The following is a 25,931-nucleotide window of genomic DNA, read 5'->3' as shown; positions in this document are numbered from 1 at the left end:
AGCTTTATCTATCCATGGCACTACGTGAAACTTACTGTTCAGTAACTAACTGACAAATAGGGAGAGGAAAAAAAGTTGTGCAGAAAGGGGAAGTGGAAGAATGTCAATGGTCGGGAAAAAAAAAATTCAGTCTTATGAACTCGTTTCATTAAAGACTTAGGCACAAAAGAGGTTTAACAAATAGCGATGAGGTACTGTTAATACAAAGGATCTGACACTTAAAGCATGAAATGTATGACCTTGAGGACTGCAGTAAGAGAAACAGGATATTTAACAGCATGAACAGCAAGGTCAGGTGCTTAGGGAATATTAAGAAGAGTTTCTCTTACATGCTAGGGACTTCTTACTTGGGGGAGGTAGGGAGATCTGGAAGAATTATTTGCTCATAGGATGGCTATAAACTACCACTGTGTTGCAGCCATGTAAATGCGAAAGTGATCCTGTGATGTGTTAACTGATAAAAATCCAAGGGAAATGATAAAATACTAGTACCACTTTACAAGTAACTGCATGAAATGCTGGATTCTAGCTAAGATCTTTCAGTGAAATGAAATCTAAGGAGAGCACCTGCAGGAAAAAAAAAAAAAAAAGACTTCCTACTTCCTACGTCATGACATTATTATAACAGTATTCAAATTAATTAGGCTGAAAAATAAAAACTTAAAATAAATACACCAAACATGTCCCTGTTCTATATTCCCCGAATCCAGTTCACTTAAAGGACTATTTGAACATCTGAAGAATTATTAATTAAATACTGTTCTCAGAACCCTTCTAATACTTAAATGCTCCTGCACAGCAGCAATTACAAAGGAGAAGAGTCCAAGAACCTGAACACATACTCTGCTTTGTGGAAAAAACAACAGGGAACAGGGTGGAAGCAGACTGTTCTGGGTTTTTTTAGGCACAAGAATGGGATAGATGCCGTCTTTCCTTCATTTCCACAGTGCACCGACTAACAGTGCAGTACCTGTGCCTGGTGGATAGATACGGAAAACAGTACTTTTCAGGATTCAGTGTGGGGAATGGGAGATTACATTCCTAGTCAAATACCACATCCTTGTCTGAACAACAACTCAAAGGGGTACTCCCATGACCCATGGCTGGAGGCAAAGGCATACTTCAGCTAGCAACCTTACTCTGTACCATATATGACAATCTCCTTGTAATTAAAATAGCATCCATGTTTGGTTGAATGTTACTGCTTGGTTATGCAGATTTCCTGTCCTTCAGAGGCGACAGTCTTCATCACTACAATTTAAAGTGATAAATATCCACTGAAATTTTGTTTCCTTGAAGAAATCTTTCCAACAGGGCTCTTATTTATACACAGATTTCCCCTCAGACATTGGAGTTACATCATTATTCATGACAAACTTAATTTCAACTTGTTTTTAGAAGCAATTTCAGGGCTTTTATTAATGGTTTGTCACTCTGTGGTATATAACCTCCCATACACCTAATCTCCTGACCGAACCACGTGGTAAGCAGTTTTTACAAAATGCAGTAGGTAGTATGCAGTAGTAACTCCACCCTGCTGTGAATGTTCACAATGGCCAAACCTTAGAGCTCTGGAAAAGCCTCCAGCCTTTTGCTGGAAATCTGACTTGAGCTAGTTTTCAAAAACCTCCGAAGTAGCATTTGTTCCCCTAGGAAAATCTAATTCACACACAGTAAAAACCAAAGACTTATTTGTAAAAAAATGTTACTTACCTCACTCAAATCCCTTTCTTCACTTGCTGCTTCACTAAAAGAAGAAAAATAATCATAAACTACTTTGAAGTACTAGAGGAGATTTAAAATACTGTTTACAAAAAGAAGTTCTTAAAGAAAAAATTTTGTTTGGTTAGCTACTTGAAATTCTAGTCAACCTAGTCATTTAGATCATACTCACATTCATCTTAAAAGTATCAATTAATAGTATTTTCTATCATTTGACTGTCATAATCCTTTCTAATTAGAAATGTTTAAAATCACAGGATAAAACCAGAGACTTTCATACAGTGGATAAATTCCAACCATATCTTGAGCCTTCCAGACAAAACACTAATGTACACAGCTAAAAGAAAAGAAAAACCAAACAACCTCACTTAAGATGGACATTTTTGATCTCATACATCAAACAATTTCTAGCATTTCATTGCAAATAGTCTATATTTTGGAAAGCCTTATTTATATAGGCACGTCCGACATGCACTATACTGATAATTAAGCTTAATATCAAAATCTTCTTTTGTTATACAGCCAGTGTACTAAAAAAATAATCTATTTGAATATACTAAGGCTAGAATATCCACTGTTAATTGTCACAAACTAATAATAAAGACCCTTGAAGATTTTTCCATCCCACAAGTTAAAAAAGAAGTTATGTTAGAGAAACAAAGCAAGGAATATTAAAGGAGTCACCAAAGTCAAGGCTTTGAGGTGCTCTCTAAGCCATCAATAAGTAATCAAGGTCATCAAAGAAACCATAAACCTGTTGCAATCAATGACATTAACTTAATTTAAAAAATTAATCCAGAAAACTCTCTATGGAAGTATTTCTTAATAGATTATAATTAAAAAAAAAACCCAAAACACATTTGTAAGTATTAAAGAAAACATTTAGAATGCATCCAGGTCTGCAATTCTGATGTCTGTCCTGAACAAGTAGAAGCCACAGTAAGAGGTAAAATCACGTACTTGGGATGTGTGACATGGCTATAAGTGAACTGCCTTATCAACCTCTGGGAGAGTTCTGAAGGGGCTACACGTGGTTGTGGATGATCTCTCTGATATATGTGGATTCACACAGAATCTCTAACCAAAGGTTTTTAAGAAAACTAAGTAGTCCTGGAGTGATGGGGAAGTCCATGCATGAATAAATAGATGGTTAGAAGACAGGAAACAGAAGTTACAAGCAAACAATCACTTCTTGCAATGGAGGAAGATTACTACTGTATATCCACAGTAGTCTGTGTCGGCGCTTCAGCTGTTCAGTGAGCTCAGTAACAAAGCAGGCAAACAGCGAGGTCACTGAATTTTTTTGATAATAATGAGTTACTCAGGATAGTAAAGCCAAGAACAGATCGAAGAATTGCAGAAGGATCTGAATGATGAGAGAAAAATATGACTGATGAAATTTGAAGTAGATGAAAGTAAAGCTAAGCACATGAGGAAAAGGAGTCCCACACAAAGAACAAGGAGCTCTCAGCTGACCAACATTGATCATGATGTGTCCTGCAGGGGTCTGTACTGGGACCAGTCCTGTTTAATATCTTCGTCAATGACACAGACAGTGGGATTGAGTGCCCTCAGCAAGTCTGCAGATGGCACCAAGCTGAGTGGTGCAGTTGACACACCTGAGGGACAGGATGCCATCCAGAAGGACCTGGACAAGCTCCAGAAATAGGCCCATGTGAACCTCAGGACGTTCAACAAGGCCAAGTGCAAGGTCCTGCAGGTGGTTTGGGGCAACCCCCAGTATCAATACAGGCTGGGGGATGAAGAGATTGGGAGCAGCCCTGCAGAGAAGGACTTGGGGGTACTGGTGGATGAAAAGCTGGACATGAGCCGGCAATGTGCACTCACAGCCCAGAAAGCCAACCGTATCCAGGGCTGCATCAAAAGAAGCGTGGCCAGCGGGTCGAGGCAGGTGATTCTGCCCCTCTACTCTGCTCTCATGACACCCCACCTGGAGTACTGCATCCAGCTCTGGAGTCCTCAGCACGGGAAAGACATGGACCTGTTGGAGTGAGTCCAGAGGAGGGCCACAAAAATGATCAGATGGATGGAGCACCTCTCCTATGAGGAAAGGCAGAGAGAGTTGGGGTTTTTCAGCCTGGAGAAGAGAAGGCTCCGGGAAGACCTTATTGCGGCCTTTCAGTACTTAAAGGGAGCTTAAAAGAAAGACAGGGACAGACCTTTTTAGTAGGGCCTGTAGCGATAGCACAAGGGGTAATGGTTTTAAACTAAAGGAAGGTAGATTCAGTCTAGGTATAAGGAAGACAGTTTTTACAATGAGAGTGGTGAAACACTGGAACAGGTTGCCCAGGGAGGTTGTAGATGCCCCGTCCTTGGAACATTCAAGGTTAGGTTGGATGGGGTTTTGAGCAACCTGATCTAGTTGAAGATGTCCCTGCTCATTTTGCAGGGGGGGTTGGACTTATGACCTTTAAAGGTCCCTTCCAACCCAAACTATTCTACAGTTCTATGATAAGCAAATTCTTGGAGCTGATATATTTTCATGGAATTGTGTCAGCTCAATACTCAACAGTGGTTAAAAAAGCAAATCAGAAGTTAAGAAGTATTAAAAAGAAATAGAGAAGAAAACAGAGAGCATCTTTATGCAAGCACACAGATTTCTGGTTCACCTCATTTTTAATATGTTGTTTAGATTTGGGAAAAAAAATAAAAGGGTTATTTTAGAACAGAACCAGGGTTGGTAAGAGCAACAAGAATAACCCCAGGTACAGAACAACTTCTGTTTCAAGAGAAGTTGCATAGGCTTTAAAAGTTTAGGCTAGAAAAGAGATGGCCTAAGAAGGGATTGTGGTAAAGAGAGGTATAAAGGGACTGACTGCTCACTGTCTCTTCCAGCATAAGAGTTAGAATCTACCAAATTACTGCAGTAGCAGTCAGGTTCAGAACAAAAAGGGGAGGTACTTCTTCCTGCAGCAGACAGGAGCGTGTGAATGTAAAAAATATTACAAGAGATTGAGTAAGTACTTTGACAAGAACTCTATTAAGGATTACTAAATAGATGAAACACATCAAAATGACAGTCCCCTGAGCTGCAAGTAGATGGAGGCTGGGAGACTACTCGGGTAAACATTATGCTTGCCCTGCTTTTAGTTTTTGTTGGGCATTCACTGATGGCCAATGTTGGTGACAGCATAGTAGGTTAGAGGAACATTTGGTCTGATCCAGCATCGCCATTCTTAATTTCTTGAAGAGTAACAGACAAACATGTAATATACATGACGCTAATCAGGTCTAACATACTGAAAGTAAATCTGTTCTGGAAATTGGAAATCACATATTAACCTTTTGACAGCAGGAACTGAGCTTAGATGTGGATCATCCTTCAGTAGATCATGACTACTTTTACTTTTTCCCTTCATGCTCTGTTAAAAAAAAAAAAGGAAAGAAAGGTATTATAAATTTCAAGGTTTGAGAGAATAGATGGTGAAAAAGAATAATGGTAAGAAAAAGATAACTTGTTTCTGGTTAGCTTTAGCCTAGCCACTTAGCATAAACAGTTTTAATAGCAGAACAACAGAGAAGGCGTTCCAGAAAGAGGAGCATCAAACTGACCGCATGGATTTAAAAAGTATTTTTGCAATAGTAATGCACTTAATTTTACAGGAAAGAGAAAAAAAAAGAGAAAGATTGTTTAATCATCACAATCATTACACATCATAAAGATACATTGTCTAGCACATATACACTTGAGTGAATGAAGAAGTAAGAACTTGACTTTCCAGTAATGGCATATGACAACTCAAAAAACTACCATATACAAAGCAGTCCTCATCAATTGGTAGAACACTAATTAGACCCCTAGGAAAAAAAAAAACAAATTAACAACCTGGAATACATCATGTAGGAATCATCTCCTGAAGCAAGCAGTCAAATAAATCTAAAAGCCTGTAAGATCTTCAGGCAGAAAGACTGCAGTAAGAGAGCATTCCCCATGCTAATCCAAAAAGTACACTTAAATTTTAGACTGAAATCAGACTGAAAATCTCTGTTACAGAAACAGTCTGTATTGTGACCTGAATGTCTCCATTTCAGCTGCATTTTGTAATACCTTCAGGAAGACAGCACTTGTGGGGATAATAAAATCTTATTCATTTAAACACAACTTCAATTTTTTATTATGTAGAAAAGAAGACTAATACATTCAGCAACACAAAAAGTTACTTCCTTTAACAAGTAATTTGTGTCTGTGTGTGTGTTCAGGAGCTAGATGAAACGTAAGTGCTTGTCACCTTTGTAAATGGCTCCAAACAAGTATAGACAATTAAATGAGCAGTTTGGACACTGAAAGCTTCAGTTTAAATACTAATCAACAACCTGTGGGGGTCCCACTGACAGGTCCCTGAGTGCACTAATAGCCTTAGTGGCCTTGAGGAGTTTTACCTGGAGTCCCTCTGCCCACAAGTACCATTTCAGCCCAAGCCTGAGAATCCACTCGCTGCCTGAGCTATGTCAGAAGTGTACCTGTGTTTAACCCCGTCTTCTGCGTGGGCCTCTTGGACCCACACTGTAGACTTGTCTCCAGCCCTATGTCCTGTCCCATCTCTTGCTGGTCCTGACTGGACTCTCTGGATGGGGACCGTGGTCTTCGTTATTGCTTGCCATGTCCAGGACTGTTGATGGACCCTCTTACCAGCAACAAACTCTGCCTGCTGTGTCCAGACTCTGTAGGATTGTGCCCCTGTTGGTGAGCGCACTGCCTGTGCTGGAATCACTCTTGCCTCCTCACTCACCCTCCCTCATGCAGCCATTCTGCTCTTGCCACTCCTTGACACAAACTTCCCTAATCCTGTGATCCCTGCCTTCTATAACCTCCTGGGGTACACAAATTTTCTTTCTAAGATTCATACTCTCTATAATATAACCATTTAGGGACTCTACTGATACAGAAGACACAATCTGACCTGTAACATTTAAAAAAAACCAATGGACTTGTTTAATCTCTTTCTGAAAGTATTTATACTTCTCACTTTAATCATGTTCTGTGGCATAAATGTTCACAACTTAAATTCCAAGAGGGAAAAATACTTTTTCTTTGTATATTTATTTGCTCATTTATCTTTGTGTCTCAGCTTTCATATTGTAAGAAATAGGGAATAATCACTGTCATCTTTCCCTCCCCTTTTCCTTTTTTTTAATTTTAAAGTTACCATGATCCATATCACCAGTTATCCTTCTTGCCCTTCTTTGCACAGTCTCAGGAACAAGAGTCTGGTGATGCATTGCAGCAAAGGCAAAATATATTCCCTCACTTAGACCAAGTGTAGTGCAGGCTGAACAAGCCCTAAGTAGAAAATTGTTCATAACGGGGAAGATGGAGAAAAGACTTAGGGAGGCATTCTTAAATGCAGTACTTACTTGGTTAATATGATGTGACTAAGATAAAAATTCTTATTTCTCACATGTAAACATGAAAAAATTAAATACCATAAAAATTTAATCCTGATACATGGTGTTTTCATTTACTCTTTAGATAACTTTAGCCTCAGACTCACTGTACTAAAAATTAGTAGAAAATGTTCCCTTTTCTCAGATCTGTTAGAGGATCTCTCAGTTACTTGGAGACTTTCCTTTCAACATCAGTCCTTAAAATGATACACTTATTACATTGAAACAAGCAAGACTTACTGCATCTAGCAACAACAAAAAAGTTCACAGAAGGATTCTGAATTTGTAGATGTCAAAGAATCCCATTATTAACTTTGACCTTCAATTTTTCTGATCAAAAACAGAGAATGAAAGTTGGTGCTGAAGTTCACATACTTCAACTTAATCAAGATTAAGATAATGTCCGGAACTATAGAGATACTGATCTAGACCTATTAGAAACAAGCAATGAGGTTTGGAATACACCATTTCATTCTGTTGTAAAGAACGAATAGCAATTCTTCATAAACAGTTGATTTGGTTATTTTCCCAGCTACAGCTAGTCCAGAATTTAGCCAGGACAAATGTGAGGATGAGATTTTAAGACTGAGTTGAAGACAGCTTGACAACACTTTCACGACACTGGGCTTGTCATGAAAGAGGTGTTCTATTTGAGGTGTTCTATTTAATTTTAAACTTAAAAGCAAGTATTTGGTGTGAAAAGGAAGAACATCAAAACAACCAAGTCAAATGCAATATTAAAAACCAGACATATACCAAGAACAGAACTGTGGATAAGCATGTTAAGGTAAACAAGGATAGTTAGTCTGTCTGGTCAGTTGAAACAAGAAAGAAAAATAGTTAAAACTACTGCTGTGATAAACCTCTACTATCATCCTGACTGATACCATCTCACTGTTGTATTGTCCATCATTACACACTGTTATCTTTTGTTTTTTAACTAAATCCTAAGGACCAAGGACCATTTTTTCACTTATGTGGTACGGGACTCAACACCATGTAGTCTGATCACCAACTGCAGCAGGTAGGTACCTGAACCGTACTAATAAGTAAGAAAGCCTAGGGCTCTAGAGAAATAATTTGGTCAGCAGCAAAAATGAGAATTACAACTTGTTAAATAAATTTTTAAACTAACCTTTTTTAAGTGGCAAAGTCAGATAAGGAAATGTTAAATCAAAGACTACCTATGCAACCCTAGTTCTGTGAATGTGGACAATTCGCAATAGTGCAATATTTAATTATGATAATGCACTACTTTCCCCACAATAACCCCACTTCATTTTGCACACAGAATGGATATATGTAAGAAAATGGAGCTAAGAATGCACTGGCAATGAACAAGTTGATCTATGTCAAGCCTCAAGTATTTTACTATCAAATCACACTCTTGTAACTAAGGTTGTGAAGAAAAATAAAGTACCTACCACACCCATGAATTTTAAACAGTAGACATAGATCTACACTATGAAGTATGAAACTTTATGTTTATGGAAACAAAAATATCACGCAGTAACTGAAGGCACTTTCAAAGTTAGAAAAGTTAAAAACCTCTGTTTTTCACCACGTTAAAGTAGTAGTATCATGAAAACTGAAGTAATTTCCAGTATTATTGTTCAAAACTCAAACACAAGAACAAGATTAAGAACTTTAAAGCTTTTCATAAACATGCAAAAAAGGTAATTTTAAGCTGAAAAGAAAAATGGGGGTGATTTGGTACAGTACCTGACTAACTCTATTGACTTCCTCCTCTTCTTCTTCAGCTTCTTCCCCAAAGGAAAGCAGGTTAAAATTTCTTTAAGAAAGTAAACACATTTGCTAGTGAAACTCTCAAATACTGTCTTATTAATATTCCTTAAAGTTTAAACATACTACTTTCATATTGTATGCGATTTTTTAAAAAACTTTTTGTCCTGCTAAATGTACCAACTTCAAACTACAACATGTTGTTTTGCAATAAACCCTGAATATTTAGAGAAGCATGTTCTATTCTATTCCCGAGACACAACAATCAGGATTGCTAAGCATCACTTAGAAAATGGCAAGACAGAATTTAAGAAATTCTGCCTTGGCTAACTTTAACAGACTCTTAAACGCTGACAGCTCTGAAAACAGAGCAGTTGCATTTTTTATTTTCTTTTTCCAACAAAGCAACACAGAACACAAAATTTTCAAGATATGACTGGTCAAAAGGCATCAAATGCACACACATTCACAGAATGTAATTAAAAGACATAATGATCCCTAATTTTTTTTTCTCCAAAATTGTTTACGCTATGTTAGAACCAGTCAGTTGCAACATGTTGTGTTTCTGTCCAACAGAACTGACAGCATACGCACACTTTAGATTTCCTATTACTTTTCACTGCATGTTTATCACTACCAAATTTCATTCAAAGAAATGAAATTTCCCATGTCAAAATGTCCACCTTTTGCTAAGTATTTTACTGGGAGAGAAGTGTTAGCTGATAAAATAAGTTCAAAAACCTCAAACAACTGAGCTATGACCTAGTTACTAGTATGCATTAACTCCAGTGTCATCTCAGTCACAAAAGAATGATTGTACATTCTCGCCCATGGGAAATGCTTAAGCTACCTTTTAGTTCTCTTTTGCAACAAACTATCAGCATACATGAAACAGTTACAGTTCAGTAACCACTTCTGTCAGAGCAACTAGATTTGTATGATCGCTTCAGAAACAAGGAAGTAGGTTTTGCTAAGATTAAAGAACATACCCCTGTGCATTTTGGTAAAGCCTTGTGTTTCAAAAGCAGAAATAAAAAATTACAAGCTGCAAATTAAAGGTGAAAGAAAATTAACCACCACTTATGTTGCATATATTTACTTTGTGCCTTTTACTTTGGACTTCCTAGTTTCTTCTTCTGGTTTGTCCTTCTTCAGCTTTCTATTCAGTCTTGGAACAATGTCATCAAAAGGATTGAACAAAACCTGTTAAAAAAGTAATATCTTAGATACATCTTTTGTAAGTATTTTGTTACAATTAAATGATTCAATATTTTAAAACAATATATAAAAAGACATACCAAGTTTTCATACCAGAACATAGTTTTCTGAACACTATGAACAAAAAGAATTTTAAAATTTCAGATTTCAAAACAAGACATACTCACCTCACTACTTCTTATTTTGTGTGGACTAAGAGGTCTCTCTTCCTTGTCAACTTCTACTTCAGCCAGGCGCAACATGTTATATATTGTATCCCCTGTAACCTGTCAAATTTATAAAAAAGGTTTGAAAGTCCTTGCCTATAATTTTTCTTATTCTGCAAAATGCAAGGCAATTATTATGCAAAGAATTTTGAAAATACAAATTATATAGGAAATACCGTAAGCATGTAAGTCTTCTAAAAGACAGCAAGTACAACATACAAAGGTTTGGTTTTTCTAAAATTTAACAGCAAAAGTTGAAGGAATACAGGTAGTTAAACCTGCACTTTTGAGAGCGTATGCAGGGGGAGATGTCAAATTCTTGCTGTGAAACAGGAAAATAAAAGACATTGTGAAATAAAAAACAAGTTGGTTTGTTTTCTTTCAAGTAAATCATGGAAGTGGTAAATTCATCTGATGTTTTTCATCTTCCTGATTCTTCTTGGGTAATTAGAATTTACAAGCAGAATTTTCTAAAACATCACTAGTATTAGATGAACTGATTAATAAGACAGAGCCATAATAATATTAGTAAGATTAATCAAAGCAAGCACAAGACAAAAATGTAATTTAGAAGAATAACAACAGCAATGTAGATAACTATGGGAACAACCCATAGAAACATTTCTACCAGACATTGGAAACAAAGAGAACGGAGACAGCTTAGAAAGCAGTAAAATATATTTCAAATATACGCAACAGCAAACAACACTAAAATAGCCTTTGAATACAGAGAAACTTATAGTAGCTTCTGTCAAACTCAAACTGGGACTCCCGTCCACGTAGCAGACCTTTCCAAAGATGGTGTGCTTGTTATTAAGTTCATCTGCACGACCCAATGTAAAGAAAAATTGACTTCCGTTATCATGGGGCCCAGCATTTGCCATAGCCACAAGTCCTCTTCGATTAAATCGCAATCTTGAGTGGAACTCATCCTGGCAAAGACAGGAGAGAAAAGAACATGATTTAAGTACCTAACTATTTTTGCCACTTCTTTAGCTACTGCTTATTTACATCAATATGCACACAAAGAAAATAAGCTGTTAATTTTCTTTCAAAATCAGAGAGTAATAAACCCAAAGTTTTTTGAAACTTAATGCCACAATTGTATTTAAAAGCTTCTTTTTTCAGCAGAAAAGATTATTTTATTCAGTGTTTTTACTTCTTAGTGCCTATAATAATGCAAACAAGTGAACAATCTTCTTTCAAAAGAAACCATAAACACAGAACCAGCAAACACTGAAAGAAAAAAACTAGAAACTCTATCAATAACAGAAAGACACATGATTTAATAAAAACTCTAAGTTCTATCCTGTTAACTTTTCTTTTTCCAATCATTGCCTAATAAACAATTGTTATTCATTATTTTTGTTGGAATTTATTATCCCCCCACTATTAAAAAAATAAAAACAAATTCTAAAAGTAACTGCATTTCATACATTTCTTGTAAAACTATCATTCTTGTTAATGACTATATTTAAGGGAAAAATCCTAATTCACGTAAAATAACTGGAAGCTCAATAACAGGTTGTAAAAGTACAGTATTGCAAAAATCCATAGGAATAACATTGTCTGGACCATAAGAAGACAGAATAGGACTACTTTCAAAGCAATGAGTAATATATTAATGCCATGGTGGTAACACAATTCTAAACACTGCCATATTGAGATACCACTAATTTTAAGCAGCAGTGCTACTACAATATTGGTAATATTTGTTTCATTCTCTGCTCAGGTACCAATCCCTTCCACAAACTTCACGTTCGTTGTTATATGTATGAGTCTACTCTAGCAGCAGAGAGATGGAAGGCCCAGAGACAGGCTATGCAGCTTCAGTCACAACTTAAAGGTGCCTGGCCCATGTGAAATAAAACAATCCAGCAGAACAGAACACAGCTGCTGTGCTTATGTAGTTTCACCCAGGATCTGAGCCTCCTGGTTAAGAGATGAGCCATGCTGGTTATCAGCAATAGCAATGAACACATACATAACATTCAGAGACCTTTGCTAAATGAGAAACAATGTGTGTAAACAATGTACATTTCTGCATCTGAGTTTGCCACATATCAAAGCCTACTCTTCACCCTTCCCCCTCCCTATTTTTCCTTGTGAAGTTCATGCTAGTAAGGTTATCATAATACCAGGTTATGGTATCTTACTATCATGCTAGTAAGGTTTATCATAATATCAGAACAGCTAGACTTAAGAACTCTCAATTCAAAAAGGCATATTCAAAAATACTGAAGCAACATCTGAAAGCAATTACTGTATATGTATAACGTTGCATTTCTAATATAAGGTTATCTTCTCACAACCTAACACAGTAGGAAGAACATCTGATAACCAAAAATTAATGCCTAAGATACACAGATACATACCTTGAAGGGAGCTCCATAGATTGAATCTCCACCTGATCCAGTACCAGTGGGATCTCCTCCCTGCACTATAAAGCCAGGCACTACTCTGTGAAATATTGTGTTATTGTAATACTCTAAAAAAGAAAAATAAGATGATATTAAATACATGTAAGTGGTCTCAAATTCAAACTTTCATATAGATTATTCAGAGATGTCCAGAGACTGAAGTTCCAGAAAGCAAGTACTGTAACTGGATTCTCCTATTTCCACTGGGTTCCCTCGTCTTCTACTGTCTCACTCAGTGTGACTGTATCTCAGCTATAAAGTATTGCTGATGACATTCAAGAAAAAAAACAGTGTCTTATGTTTCTGTTGCAAAAGACACTGACAAATATCACTGACAAGTTGATATTGATGAATTACTTTATTTTAATCTTTTAAGTTTTATCACTGGAATGATACTACCAACATACATCAATTTAAAAGGAGAGCTAAAACTACTATGGTCTGTCCCAGCCAACAATTTACATACATCATTAGCCATATCCATATACCAAATGATTAGCATTTCCATTCACCAGCATGGAACATAGGTGTCACCCCTTTCACCACCTACACTATACCCAAACTGATCATTTTCAAAGAATGAAATATGTAGTACATATTGGTCCCTAAGTTATTTTCTTTTATCTACCTATCAGATAAGGGTTATGAGATCATAAGAAAACAAAAGGAATGAAAACTCAACTTTACTTGACATAAATTTCTGGTTGATTTTTTTTTAAATAAATAAAAATAAATCTGCAGCATGCTGCAAGACAAAGCAGGATTTGCAAATGTTGCAGCATAGCTAGATATATTCATGGATGGTTATATGGTAGGACACTCATAAGAGAAATACTCAAATTTATTATACAATGCATAGGAGCCTACACAGCAGTCAGACAAATTCAGAAAGGAAACAAAGCCCAGTTCTTCAACACTGAGGATAACTGAACTATACAGCCTTACCAAGGGCTAAGAAATTGATTTACCACTGCAAAAAATCACCACATCAGGTGTAGGAACATGGAACAGGCTGGATCTGTGCTGGAGGCACAAACCCTAGACTGCTATGTTTCTGTAACAGAGAAGGGCTAAAAGAACTCTTAACTACTCTATAAATGCATAAATGGGATAATAGCAGCAGCCAGAAAACACATAAAGGCACCAGGTCCTTCACAAATTCTTGTTACAGTTTTCCCAATAGAGAACTACTCATTCTGGTACCCAGTACCTCAGTGAAGAGCGTTACAGAGCTTCCACCAACAAAAAGCTACAGCAAATGAAACAATAGAAGCACTCATGAAAAAAATGAAAAGTTAGTAAGAATGGTGATAGAGAAATGAGAATTTTGGAAGATGCCCAATATTGCATCATTGCCATTTCACACATACATTAAAGAAGTAGTTATACTTTGTAGACACTTGCTGACAATAAGCATTCCTAAGCCTCTGACTTACAACTTTTCAGTTATACTACATCATCTGCTACATTTGAGAAAACCATCCAAAATTTTTAATTTTTTTCCACCGGGTTCTTTAATAAACTTGAAAAACATTGTCTGAATGTTAGTTAATATTTTCTAAATTCAAATAGATTCATTAACATACTAAATTTAAAACATAGTTATGACCTCTGTTTTACAAAAAGGCACAATGACTACCTATGAAATACTTTCAACAACTCCTATCCCATTCACTTGTTACCTTCCATACAAAGCTGGATGAAATTTCGACATGCTTTTGGTGCTTCTTTTGACCATAATTCTATATCTATATCTCCTGCTGTTGTTCTCAGCAAAACCTATAAAAATATAGATAAATACACCATTAGTTTTATTGTAATTTAGTCACTCATCAGAGAATATCATTGCTGAGTTTAAAAAATACTTCTGAATTCATTATATTAGTAACAGCAGTAGACATTCAAATGTGTCAGGTAGCTACTGTTAGTTCTAGATAGCATTGCCAGAACTTAAGATACAGTTTTGAAAGGATATGTATAATAAAGCTTCAAGGCCAATGACCAGGTACCTGACACATGACAGAAACTAAGATACCCTTTATCACTTCCATAATGAAACACGGAAAAAAATATATATAATTATGCCATAAATCTCCAAAGGCACATACCTCTCTTACAAGTAATACCATTAAATTCAGTGAGAGCTCAAAATAAAATCAAGAACCTAAGATATAGTCAGGAATAACAGGAAATGAAACGCTGCAAGGACTGTGTTACGTATCCACACAGCACACGTCGTGCTTTAACTCAGGTAATGTCTTTAAGGGCTGTATCACCCTAAACTAACTTTAACCAAACCACCACCACCACCACACACATACAGCGCATATCCTCCTCACCCGTCCTCCCCACCCCCTGCAACATACAATTTCTTCACACGCTCCCATTCATAAGCAACCGCAGTGCACCCACCCCCCTCTGCCCCCGCAGAGTGCGCATCCCCCTCACCCAAATACCCCCGCACGCACGTAGCGCAGCCTCCTCAGCGGCGCTCCCCACGCACGGCGCGCACCCCCCTCACCTGCAAAGCCCCCACAGAGCACAGAGTTTGCTCACTCGCACCCCCCCGAGGGGTTCACACCCCCCTCAGCAGCAGCTTCCCGCCCGCCAGCACACCACGCGCAGATCCCTCACCTACGCTGGAGCACAGCTCCCGCCACCCGACGGGCCTGGCCTGGCCTGTCCCTCGCCCACCGCAGCCCCTGCCCCCGGCGAGCCTCACCTTGCCGTTGGTGGGGGGCTCCTGGATGTAGATGTTGCTCATGGTCGGGGAAGGAGCGTCCCGGCAGGTGACCAACCGCCCGTGCTTGACGCTCGGCTACGCTTCCCCTCTAGCACTTCCTACCACCCCGAACCTCCCGCCATCTTGGGCGCCTCTATGCAGCCCAGAGAGGTAGGGAGGAGGTAGCCGAGGGCAGGAGGAAGAACGAAGGGATGACCCGCTGCTCGGACTCTCTATGGGAGTAGCTGAAGAAGGAGTTCCTTTCAGAAAGATCTGGAGGCTTCTCCAGACATCTGCAGTCCCTCCCTGTGGCTCCTGCCCGGTACTGAGCTCCCCCCCGTCTCCCTGTGAGTGGCACGGTCCGAGAGAGCGCTCAGCAAAGCCTTCCGCCGCGGAGAGGCGCTGCTGCAGGCCCGGGCTGGGCCCGCGAGGAGAGCGGCGGGACGCGCCATGGCTCTGCCGGGTAAGGGGCTCCCAGCCGGGTCTGCGGGGAGAGAAGGGACACTGGCCGGCCGGCCCCAGGGCCGGCGTGTTGGGAAGGGAAAATAAGCGCCGAGTTGACGGAAAATTGTGCGGGAAGGGCGCGCGTCTGGGCGTCGGAGTGGGAAGTGTGAGGCGGGGAGGTTGGCGGGGCGGCGCATCTCCCGAAGGCCGCAGGGGCTGCCGGTGGGGAAACGTTGCTCCGGTCTGCACAGCCGGTTTTCGAGACCACCTTGGTGTTGGGGCCCCGGGAGGGAGGGAGATGGCCGGGGAAGGGGTGGGGGGGTTAGGCTAGCTGTTCATGAGCGCAGCCATGCGGTCTCTTCCTTCTAGGCCTGTGGGGCCTCTCCCCAAGGTTTTGGATGAGTGGTGACCAAGTGCTACGTTACTATTCTCTGTTAGTATAAGCCACCTTCTTTAAACTTAGAGCCAAAGAATGGTTGTTATCAGACTTCGTTTTCCTCCTTGTCTTTTGTTCTGGATTAACGTTTGTGTCCTACTAGATTATTGCTTAAATAGACCCGTTGAGAATGATGGTGAGACAGGACAGGCAGAAACACTTGTGCTATTTGCAAGGTAATTAGATCTATGTTAGCTACACCTATAGCTGTTAATTCACAATTTTTTCTTGATTCTGAGGCATGAGGAGTGTTTGGTTGGGGAACAGTTGAACAAACCTGAGCTTTAGTAAGCTGCTTCTCTTAAGAAAAGAGAAGACCTTAATAAGCTTGCTCCCATTCTAGAAGGGGTTCTTGAGGAAGACATCTCTTGTTTGTGTTCAAAGGTTTCAAAACTTTTTTGCAACCTTGTGCTCCACTGAATGAAAGATGTCCTTAGTGATGATTACTGCTGTGTTGGTTGTTAATTTTCTTGAGGGTAAACACCTGGGAAGAAGGGAGTGAGAAAAGGAAGCTTTTAGTAATTTGTTTGCATTTAATAATCTAAAACTTCATCTAGTCTAAAACCCTGCTTCTAACATTATTATTTAAAGCCAAAAATAATGATAAAATTCAGCCTCAGGAATTTGATGGGAGTATTTGGTGACAATATTCTTGTCATCTGCTGGGTGTTTCTATTGGAAATCCTGACAAACAGCACCTGCTACTATTATTGGAGATTTTTTGGCATGTGCATAACTGTACTGATGTCCCTTGCATGGAATACCAAGTCTTTCTTTACCTACAGGTCAGTTATGCAGTAGGGCTGAAGTTTACTGAGTGTTTCAGAAAGCTGAAACAAAGTGGGTAGCTTGGATGATCTTGCTTTCTAGTCCCAAGGTGTAGTGAACAAGCAGATACTGTTTTGAGTATTTCTTTGACATGACTTTGCAAGATACAGGTATACTTCTGTTCCTTGCTTCTTGACACTTTCTTCCATGTTCCTTACCTCCTTACCTCTTGTGGGTTTCCCTCAAAAGAAACAGGCACCTAAACACTGCTGATTTTATAGACCTCAAAGGGGACATGTAATACTAAGGTTTGGGGATCTGCAGAAAACCATGTGTCATAATGGAATGTATGTATCTTTATTGCTTAGCTGTCCAGTACTCTTCAGGGCATAGACCAGTGAGTTGTCCAAGTTTCCAGGTTAGTTTTTCAACCTGGGGTTTGAAAGTTTCTCTGTTATTTTGAGTATAATTTTCTAAAGACAGTGCTTGTGTCAGTTTAAATTCATGGAGCCGGTGTACTCCTATTCTGGTTCTCTAATTCTGTCATGGATTTCTTATGTTTGCTTAATTATTTATTTAAATAAATGACCTAGTTATTCAGAAAACTGTAAATAACTGTTAAGTAGCTGGTTTTTTCATACTTTATTCAGCTGGAAGATAGAAGGGCACCCTTTGATTTTGGAAATTCAGTTGTGACTTTAATTATGAATAGGCTCAGACGACTGAAAATAAGACATCTGTTTTTGGGGGGCGGGTCTCTGGGGTTTCTCTTCTTCTGAGTCATGTCCTATTATGAACTGTAGGCTCAGATGGGAAAATCATACACTTTCTATATCTAAAATTTGCACTATTCTCGTCCTCCTTCCTGCATAACGTCTATGGACTTTTCTGTTACTCTTTTCACTTTGTTCCACATTTGGTTTCTTACAGCCATTAATTCTTTGTATTTGGTGTCATGTTGCCTGGATTCAGAATCATTAACAATTTGCTTAAATTTTTTTTTAATTGCTTCTATCTGTCTTTTGTTGCTTTTCAGGAGTGGTTTTTTTTCTGTCTTTTTTTGTTTCTTTAAATTGCCTTTTTAGGACAGTTCTTGTAATTAAAATAAATTACTTTAGAGTTTCCAGTGAATGTCTGTCAACACCCATGCACTGCTAGGATTTATAAGGACACTTGTAGTGCGCAGTTATGGATCACTGGAATGTCAGATAGCTACTACTGTGTTCATACTGTAACTAAACAAATGCATAACCTTTCAGAGAAGTGGAATAATTATTAAAATTATAACAGAAAGGTCATAATAAATCAAATAAGGATTTTGCAGTAACTTATGTGAAAATAAATGATCCATAGCAGTTTGTACTAGCCAAATTTGTTCTGGTAGATTACTGCACAGAAAAGTGACCTTAGAAATGCACTGGTTTGCTTTTCTTTAAGTTTTTTTTAAGAGATCTTAGTGTGCGTAATACTCTGAGGCATGATCACTCCTGTCTGTGTCTTGACATTATCACGCCAAATTTAAAAGAAACTTGAGAGTTCTCTTTAGCAACATCTAATTGATGAAATTTTGTCTTTCAGGTGGAAATAAGGATAACATCAGAGCAGGATGCAAGAAGTGTGGCTACCGTAAGTCTGTAGTAAGCAATATGAAGTTGCGGTGTTTTCTTCAATTTATGAGGTTGGAACTGCTTTTTGAGGAGGGGGGGGAAATAAAAAAGGAAGTGTTCTGCCTTCTTGCCCAGACATTTGTCAGTTTAAATCACCATAGTTTTGTTTATTATATTTATTTTCTATTTTCCTATTCATTCTCTGGCTCCTCGCACCTATTGCTGGTTTTGAAAACCCCTGAGTTTCTCAGGGGAAAAAAACCAACTATGCTATTCTATCCATATATACTACATTTGCAATGCAATTATTTGAGAAACTTTGAATTGAAAGCATGGTCTTTGATATCTACTGAGATTAGCATTTCTGCTTCTTCTGAGTCTCACTGCAAACTTAGGCAGGCATTTCAGCTCAAGTTAAGTCCAATCTATTTTAAAAGAAAAAATAATTTAAAATCTGTGTGATCTTCTATGCTAAGAAAACATGCTTGTTTGTGCATTCTATATTTCAAGAAACAGTTAATTTTGTTACTTACAAGTTCTGTAGTTAGCATTTAGCTCATGCTTTGCATTATGCTGTGATCACATAAGCATGTCTGTGGCTACTCTCCTGATGAATGGAGACAAGTCTTAGTGAAGATTTTAATTTGTTAATCACTAACTCTTGTTTTTAGAACAGTGGAGGGGTGGACACTGTTTTGCAGTGAATTGTGTTGAACTAGAGTGATTTAATCTACTTTTTAATGAGCATTATGTCGGGTGAAGAGGAAAAACGCTTGCTTTGTTCTTTCACTGTAGACTTTGTCTCCAGCAAATTTTGTCGATCAATTGCTTTGTGTATCTGTTCTTCCAAAGGAACATGGATATCAATATAGCTTTAGTGCTTCATTTCTATATGCAGTAAGTATCAGAAGCTTTCTGGAAGAGAACGAAACTTGTAGTCAAATCAGACAACCTGTATTTATATTCCTAAAAGCTCTGCCTTCAAGATTTAGGTATTTTGATATGAAGAAGATTAGTTTATTTCAATTGCTAGTTGAATTCTTGTGTCTTTAGCTTAGTTTCTCCCAAACCATATCTTAATTTGTTTTATTTTGCTTTATTATTCCAATAGGTGTATTCAGCATAAAGTTTCTAACTCTTGTCCTGATTATTGAGGTGTAACTTAGAAAACTAAAAATACTAGTCAAGTAGTACCTTAGTCAGTATTATGTACTGGTTGTTAAAGATTATGTCTCATAAGCGAATAGGATTCTTCTGTTTCACTAGAGGGAGACAAAAAGAGCAATATAACAAACTTGCTGTAGTTTTTAAATAATTCACCTCATGCTTTTAGGTAATTTCTTCAGGAAGGATATGAGACCATTAAAAAAATAGAAAGTAAAAGTTGGACAAAATCTTTAAATTAGCAGAAATAAGAGAGAGGTCATAAAATATTATTAAATGGAATAACATTGCAGAACCTGTCAAAATTCTTCGAGGCTTTTTCAAAGTGAGCCTTTTCTCGCCTTGTTCACAGATTGCAGCCTAGCCTTTTTACCCTTCTCAAAACTGAATAATACTAAAACGGATGTTCTTTAGTTTCTGATATTTTTTGATAAATTGTAATTTTTCTTTCTGAATATTTCTTTTGTTCAGCTGGTCATCTGACATTTGAATGTCGAAACTTCCTCCGAGTAGATCCTCAAAGAGATATTGTTTTAGATGTCAGCAGCACTAGCAGTGAAGACAGTGAGGAAGAAGAACTACAGAGATTGCAAGCCATGCGTGAAAAAAAGAGTAAGGGTTGTTTGGGTTTTTTTTCTTAAGGAGTAAATTGGCTAATGGTCTTCTGAAGTACTGGAACCCTCATTTTATCCTTTTTGATAACTAATATTAGTTCTTTTAGTCTGTGCTTTAAAAGTAGGTCTTCATGTGTTGATACTTCAGAGATTTGATACGCTTGCATCTTTTTTATTATTATTAATTCCTGTCATAGGAAATTAATAATGTACCTGTTTGGAACATCTCCAAAAGGGGTCCTAAATACAAAAGATTATAAGACTGTTACTAAGAAGCTGCTTAGGAGAAAATGACATGGATGTTCTGAGTTAATCTTTTGATTATGGCATGTAGTTTAAACATCTTAAAGTTGATAGAAACTGGAGAGAAATTCAGCTGTCATATTTGTCATTAGTTTTAAGAGTTACTAAGTAGTGTTTTGACTGAAACAGCTAGTGAATTGAATTTAACATTGATATTTGGAAAAGTTCTGTTCTCTGTTTGGAAAGTCTGAGCATCAACTATTTGTCAGAGAGAGAATAGATGGGTAATATAGCAGATACTTGAGTTCATTTGAATTTTGAATTTGGACTCTGAAGAGGCTGTTCCCCTAAGTAAGAAGGGGAGGTTGTTCCACCATAGCGTGTTTTAAATGAATGAATGTTCTTTCCCTCTGCCCCTTGAAACATCATGTTTTGTTCTGTTGCTCTCGCATTCTAGACTCGACATTCAGTTGCTACAAAAGATGCTACTTAAGAAGGAGAAGGGGTAGATAGCACCCTGTAATTTGCTGGAACACTTCAAAAGAAATGGATAGTCTGCTTGTCAGGAGTGTTGAATTGGTCCTGCAACAGTCCTTTCTTGCGATAAGCCTCTTTGGAAAAACTTGTTCCACTTTCTATTTACTTTTGAATATAAGGGGGTTTTTTTGGCCCTAAACTGATTGAAGATGGATATCTGCAGGAAAAACAGCTGTTTACTTGATCTTGTAATATTCCTGTTTATTATACATTCTTTCTCATACTGTGGCTGCTATGTGTACTGTAAGGACATATGTATCTTTAACTGTCAATAATCTAGGCAGGATTTTGCCATTTTCAAGTGGCCTCATCTTACCAAGATTTTTTCACTGTTTGCACTTAGATTTTTGCACTGTTTTCTTAAAAAAATGCTGAGTGCTTGTTCACCCGTTCTTGTTCATGGTTTTTAATTACTCCAAAAGTAGTTTGCTTTTTGTAACTCATGTTGAATTATTTCAAATTTCACTCCAGAACATACAGAGCGGTAATTTCTATTTGTTGTAGCAAACGAATAACTGCACTAGCATGCAGGCTTTATGGAAAGTTATTTGTATGATAGAAATAAGATGAAATGCTCTAAATTAGCTATCTGTTTTAAGGATAAATTGTAAAGCCAGTATTTTCCTGTTAGCTGACATTGTAATGTGTATTTATGTAGTAGATTTGCATTTCAGAGAATTCAAAAATACTTTTTGAACTCATATAGAGAAGTCCCAAGGTCAGAAATTTCACCCAGTGTGATTAAAAACATTGCTCATAAGTGAAATGTGAAAAACCATACCATAGTCTTAGGGCAGGAATCAAACATGACCAGAGAGGGGTGACTCTTCTGCTAATTTTTGTAGACAGTATATTGACAGTTAACTCAAATTCATCTTAGTTATGGCATAGCAATTTGTGAAGTGTGAGATAAGGATGTGTGAAAGTAATTCAGGTAAGCCTAAGGGAATATTCTTTTTTTTTTTGTGCGTTCTAGTTAAATGACCTGTTTTCAGACTTGGGCAAGTCTTTTAAAATACAGAAGAATAGATAAGAAAACCCAAAGCTGATGTAAACATGTAAGAGAAGTCACAACTTCTTGCTACCTTTAATGACCCTACCTTCATTCTTAGTGCTTAGATCAAAGCCGTTAGAATGTAAGTTGTATAGAAAGTTCTGCTACTTTCCAAAATATTTCTGAAATTACTATACTAGACCAGAATTTGGAGTAAGGAAAAGAAAAACTTTTAACAACAGTTTTGTAGTAACTTTACACTGCTATTGAAGTAATTCTTTTAATGCTGATCTTAATTCAGACAACTGTAACTTCTTATCCATAGATTTAAATGAGGAGGAAGAAAAAAAGAAAAAGCAAAGAAAAAGCAAAGAAAAAACGAAATTAAAGAGACCAAGGAAAAGGTAATGCTATCACAGACCTATTTTAATTTCAAAACAGAACTTTAGAAATATTTCTGATGTTCGGGTTGTTTCTCAGAAAACATTGCTTCTTTTGATGCAACTTTATTTGCAAGTACATCTTTGGTTTGAAAAGCTTCCTGTTTTCCAGTGAGAAACTGTTTGTTCTTTGAGTAATGTTAAAGCCACAGGCTGTCTGCTGTGGAGTTAAGACCATGGAAATCTAGAAAGCTCTAGCAAGCTGGAGGTCTGCAGGTCTGAGAAAGCAATGCTTCATCTGACTATCCAACACTAGGCAAGATGTGGTGGGAAAAGAACAAGGAGTCAGGAGGATTATGGGGTTGGTCCGCAGCTTAGCTTGCACGGCGAAGCCTCCCTGAGTTCAGAGACTCTAAGATTCCCTGCATGCACACATGCGTGTGTAGACAAACACACACGCACGCGCTGTGAGTAACTAACTATCAAAGGGAAAACTTCTGTAGTTTTACTTAGCATGTGTTGGGTTTCAGTGTTTCTGTTATTGTAGAAGCCTAAAAAAAGTGTTACTCCAATTTCAAAGTGTCGTAATACCCAAATTTGTTTTGGCATGCTGACTGGGTTGGAGTTTTTTTGTTTTTTTGTTTGTTTGTTTTGGGGTTTTCTTTGGTTTTTTAGATGACACTGTAGACTGGTTAGTCATTAGGACTGTTGAGACAATATCCCAGGAACTGCACTGAGAGCCAGGAAATGTATAATGTATTTGGAGGCCACAATAAGACATCCTTCAAAAATAAAGAAACAGGATTTAACACTAGTTGTACTGGCATTTTTCCCCTTCCTTTTTTACATAGTGTAGCTCTAACTTACACTTATGAAAACAATAGAAAAGAGTCAGTCTGCTGGCTGTAGTCTTTACATGCAAGCAATTAATAGTTAATCATGTAAACAACAGCACAAAACTATCCTCTTGAGTATAATAGTAATGACTTTTCTTTTATTGTCATCTTAATTCTTATATGTATGTAATCACTCATCACTTCTGGTTAGAGACCAATATTACTAGCTGCAAGAGCATCCAAATTTGTCATACCCCTTTCTCTTAGATTTTTGCATGAGAGAAATACATTAAGATTTGTCTGAAGACATTACTGTACCATTGTTATTGATCATGTGGTATTTTAAAAGCTGGAAGCTCTATCTTACTGTCATTTTCAGTTTTCTGTCAGTCTGTACTCTTAGTCTTTTTCTTATTGTAGGTTGAAAAACACACAACTTGTCTATTGCATTGTTAATTAATCTGCTTTATAAACATACTGCTTTTCTGGCATAATAATCTAATTACAAAAGTTGTCATTCAGTTGAACATGCAGACTGAGATATCATAAGCTTTCCAGTGGGTGCTACCGTACGAATTCTACACCAAATTAGATTTGTGACATTATATAAATACTGAAATTTTAAAAACCCCACATTATTCTTGTGGTATTTTCCTTCTTTAATCTTTATCAATCTGTATATATATTATTTTTTTACTAGATCTTCTTCATCAAGCGCAGCTGAAGAGGATGAGCCAAAGTCAAAAAAACAAAAATCACACAAAAAAGAAAGGGAAAAGGAAAAAAAGAATAAATCTAAGAAAAGAAAACATCATAAAAAGGAGAAAAAGAAGAGACGAAAGGAAAAAAGTTCATCTTCTGATAGTTCAGACAGTTCTAGTAGTGACTGAGGTGCTGGCCTATTTTTGTGTTCACTTTTGCAGAGAAGATGATTTTCCTTTCAAATCAAACTTATTTATGCTTTGCAATGCTGTTGTTCTAAAAGGAGATTATATATATTTTTAAGAAATCTATTTGCAAATATCAGTGTTTCAAATTATTAAATGGACCATTTGGGAAAAAATCTGCTCTTCTATTTCAAGTTTATTAGTACTAAACCATGCAAGTTTCACTAGTTCTTCACTCTTGGTTCAGTTGTGATTAGTTGTGTTTGGGATCCTTTACACTAGGATATGGTAAACATCAGTTTGCAAGTCTTTGTGTAGACAGATTTGGACTTAAATATGCTTAATGTCAGAATGGTTAAATCGAATTTGGAAATTCAAGTGAGATTTTCTGTTCTGTTATCATTTAAATAAATGCATGTTTTGCATAACTTTTTCTACTCGCATACATTGATTAGTAAGTGCAAATATGAAATAATGTTTGGGTGCAGAGAAGGGAGGGAAAGAATGGGCAATGAGAAGCTAAAAGAGATTGCTCCTTCAAAATTATTTTCTAAAATTGATCTAGTCATAGACTGTGAAAAACAATTACACATTCTTTTGGCAGGATCACTGTAAGCAAGCGGAAAACAAACAAAAGCCGACAAAAGCTATTAATTTTTTGAAGTCCCAATTACAGCCATTTCATCTTTGACATAAAGTACCACTTCCTGTCACTGGATGACTGTCTAGCAAGATTGTTTACAAATTTCTAAGAACCATGTTGATACCGGGCGTGGTGATTAATGCCTACATGAACCAAAACAGGAAATTCAAAGACTGACAATTGACAAGAATCGTGACGCCTCCATTCATTCTAATAGAAGTCCCATTGAAAAGTTAAAATCCAAACAAACCTCTTGTGGAATGTAAGCAATCTGTCGTGTTGAAGTCAGTAGCAAAATTTACCATTTGCTTTTGGGAGCAATGTTAAGCATGTCAAAATTTTATAACTGGATTCTAGGGTATCTAATTCATATCTTGTACTGTGGTAGAGTACAGGTTCAAGACAGACTGATACTTGTGAGCTGAGCAGATTTTAGGTGTATAATCCTACCCCAGAAATGCCTAAACCTCAAAGTGCCTGTGTTCACAGCATCTTGAAAACGCTTTTAAGGCCTGTGGTTTCTGCTTTGTTTTTTTTTTTTGCTTAGATACAGAACTGCTACCACATGAGCAGCTTGTCATACAGCTGCAGTGTAAGTCTCATGGAAGTCAAAATACGAGGAAGAGCAACACCTAAGCTTTCTTAACAATAATATCCATTGCCCATGTTTTCTACAATGGGTTAGAGCATTCAGTCAGTACAAAATGTTTTTAAGAGTATTTTAATGGTTACTGCATTTGGCCTGAAAGTGAGACACCCAGATCTAACTCTGTCTTTCAAACTTCTCTGTCTTAGTCCAGTACCCTTGTTATTGGGCAACTCATGCTGCAGATGCTGTGCTTTTCATCATAAAGATGGAAATACTCACGGAAGCCACAGAGCAAAGAGAAACAATCTGTAACCTTCTATGTAGTACTCTCAGTAGAGGATGGCAAGAGTCC

The 25,931-nt window shown here is 37.5% G+C and overlaps 2 protein-coding genes across 3 annotated transcripts in view; one reads left to right on the top strand and one right to left on the bottom strand.

Annotated features, from left to right (window-relative positions):
• CWC27 (CWC27 spliceosome associated cyclophilin) overlaps nucleotides 1-15,554 on the bottom strand; it is a 124,861-nt gene extending 109,307 nt beyond the window's left edge. Inside the window, exons 1-9 of one of the 2 annotated variants that reach the window (XM_059833623.1) lie at nucleotides 15,438-15,554; nucleotides 14,398-14,494; nucleotides 12,671-12,783; nucleotides 11,084-11,227; nucleotides 10,257-10,355; nucleotides 9,971-10,074; nucleotides 8,851-8,920; nucleotides 5,026-5,105; nucleotides 1,714-1,747 (exon numbers count right to left, since the gene is read on the bottom strand). In XM_059833623.1, the coding sequence (XP_059689606.1) occupies nucleotides 1,714-1,747; nucleotides 5,026-5,105; nucleotides 8,851-8,920; nucleotides 9,971-10,074; nucleotides 10,257-10,355; nucleotides 11,084-11,227; nucleotides 12,671-12,783; nucleotides 14,398-14,494; nucleotides 15,438-15,479 (783 nt within the window). In that variant the 5' untranslated portion in view covers nucleotides 15,480-15,554. The remainder of the gene's footprint in view (nucleotides 1-1,713; nucleotides 1,748-5,025; nucleotides 5,106-8,850; nucleotides 8,921-9,970; nucleotides 10,075-10,256; nucleotides 10,356-11,083; nucleotides 11,228-12,670; nucleotides 12,784-14,397; nucleotides 14,495-15,437) is intronic. The other variant, XM_059833624.1, reaches the window with a different exon arrangement.
• Nucleotides 15,555-15,872: 318 nt separating this feature from the next.
• On the top strand, nucleotides 15,873-24,777 carry SREK1IP1 (SREK1 interacting protein 1). The gene is made up of 5 exons (XM_059834217.1): nucleotides 15,873-15,900; nucleotides 18,664-18,711; nucleotides 20,328-20,468; nucleotides 22,570-22,648; nucleotides 24,161-24,777. Exons 1-5 carry the CDS (start codon nucleotides 15,888-15,890, stop codon nucleotides 24,348-24,350), a joined length of 471 nt encoding a protein of 156 aa, XP_059690200.1. The 5' UTR covers nucleotides 15,873-15,887; the 3' UTR covers nucleotides 24,351-24,777.
• The last annotated feature ends 1,154 nt before the right edge of the window (nucleotides 24,778-25,931 follow it).

The sequence above is a fragment of the Gavia stellata genome, chromosome Z (assembly GCF_030936135.1).
Source record: "Gavia stellata isolate bGavSte3 chromosome Z, bGavSte3.hap2, whole genome shotgun sequence".
Taxonomy (NCBI): Eukaryota; Metazoa; Chordata; class Aves; order Gaviiformes; family Gaviidae; genus Gavia; species Gavia stellata.
This window is presented reverse-complemented; position numbering and strand designations above follow the sequence as displayed.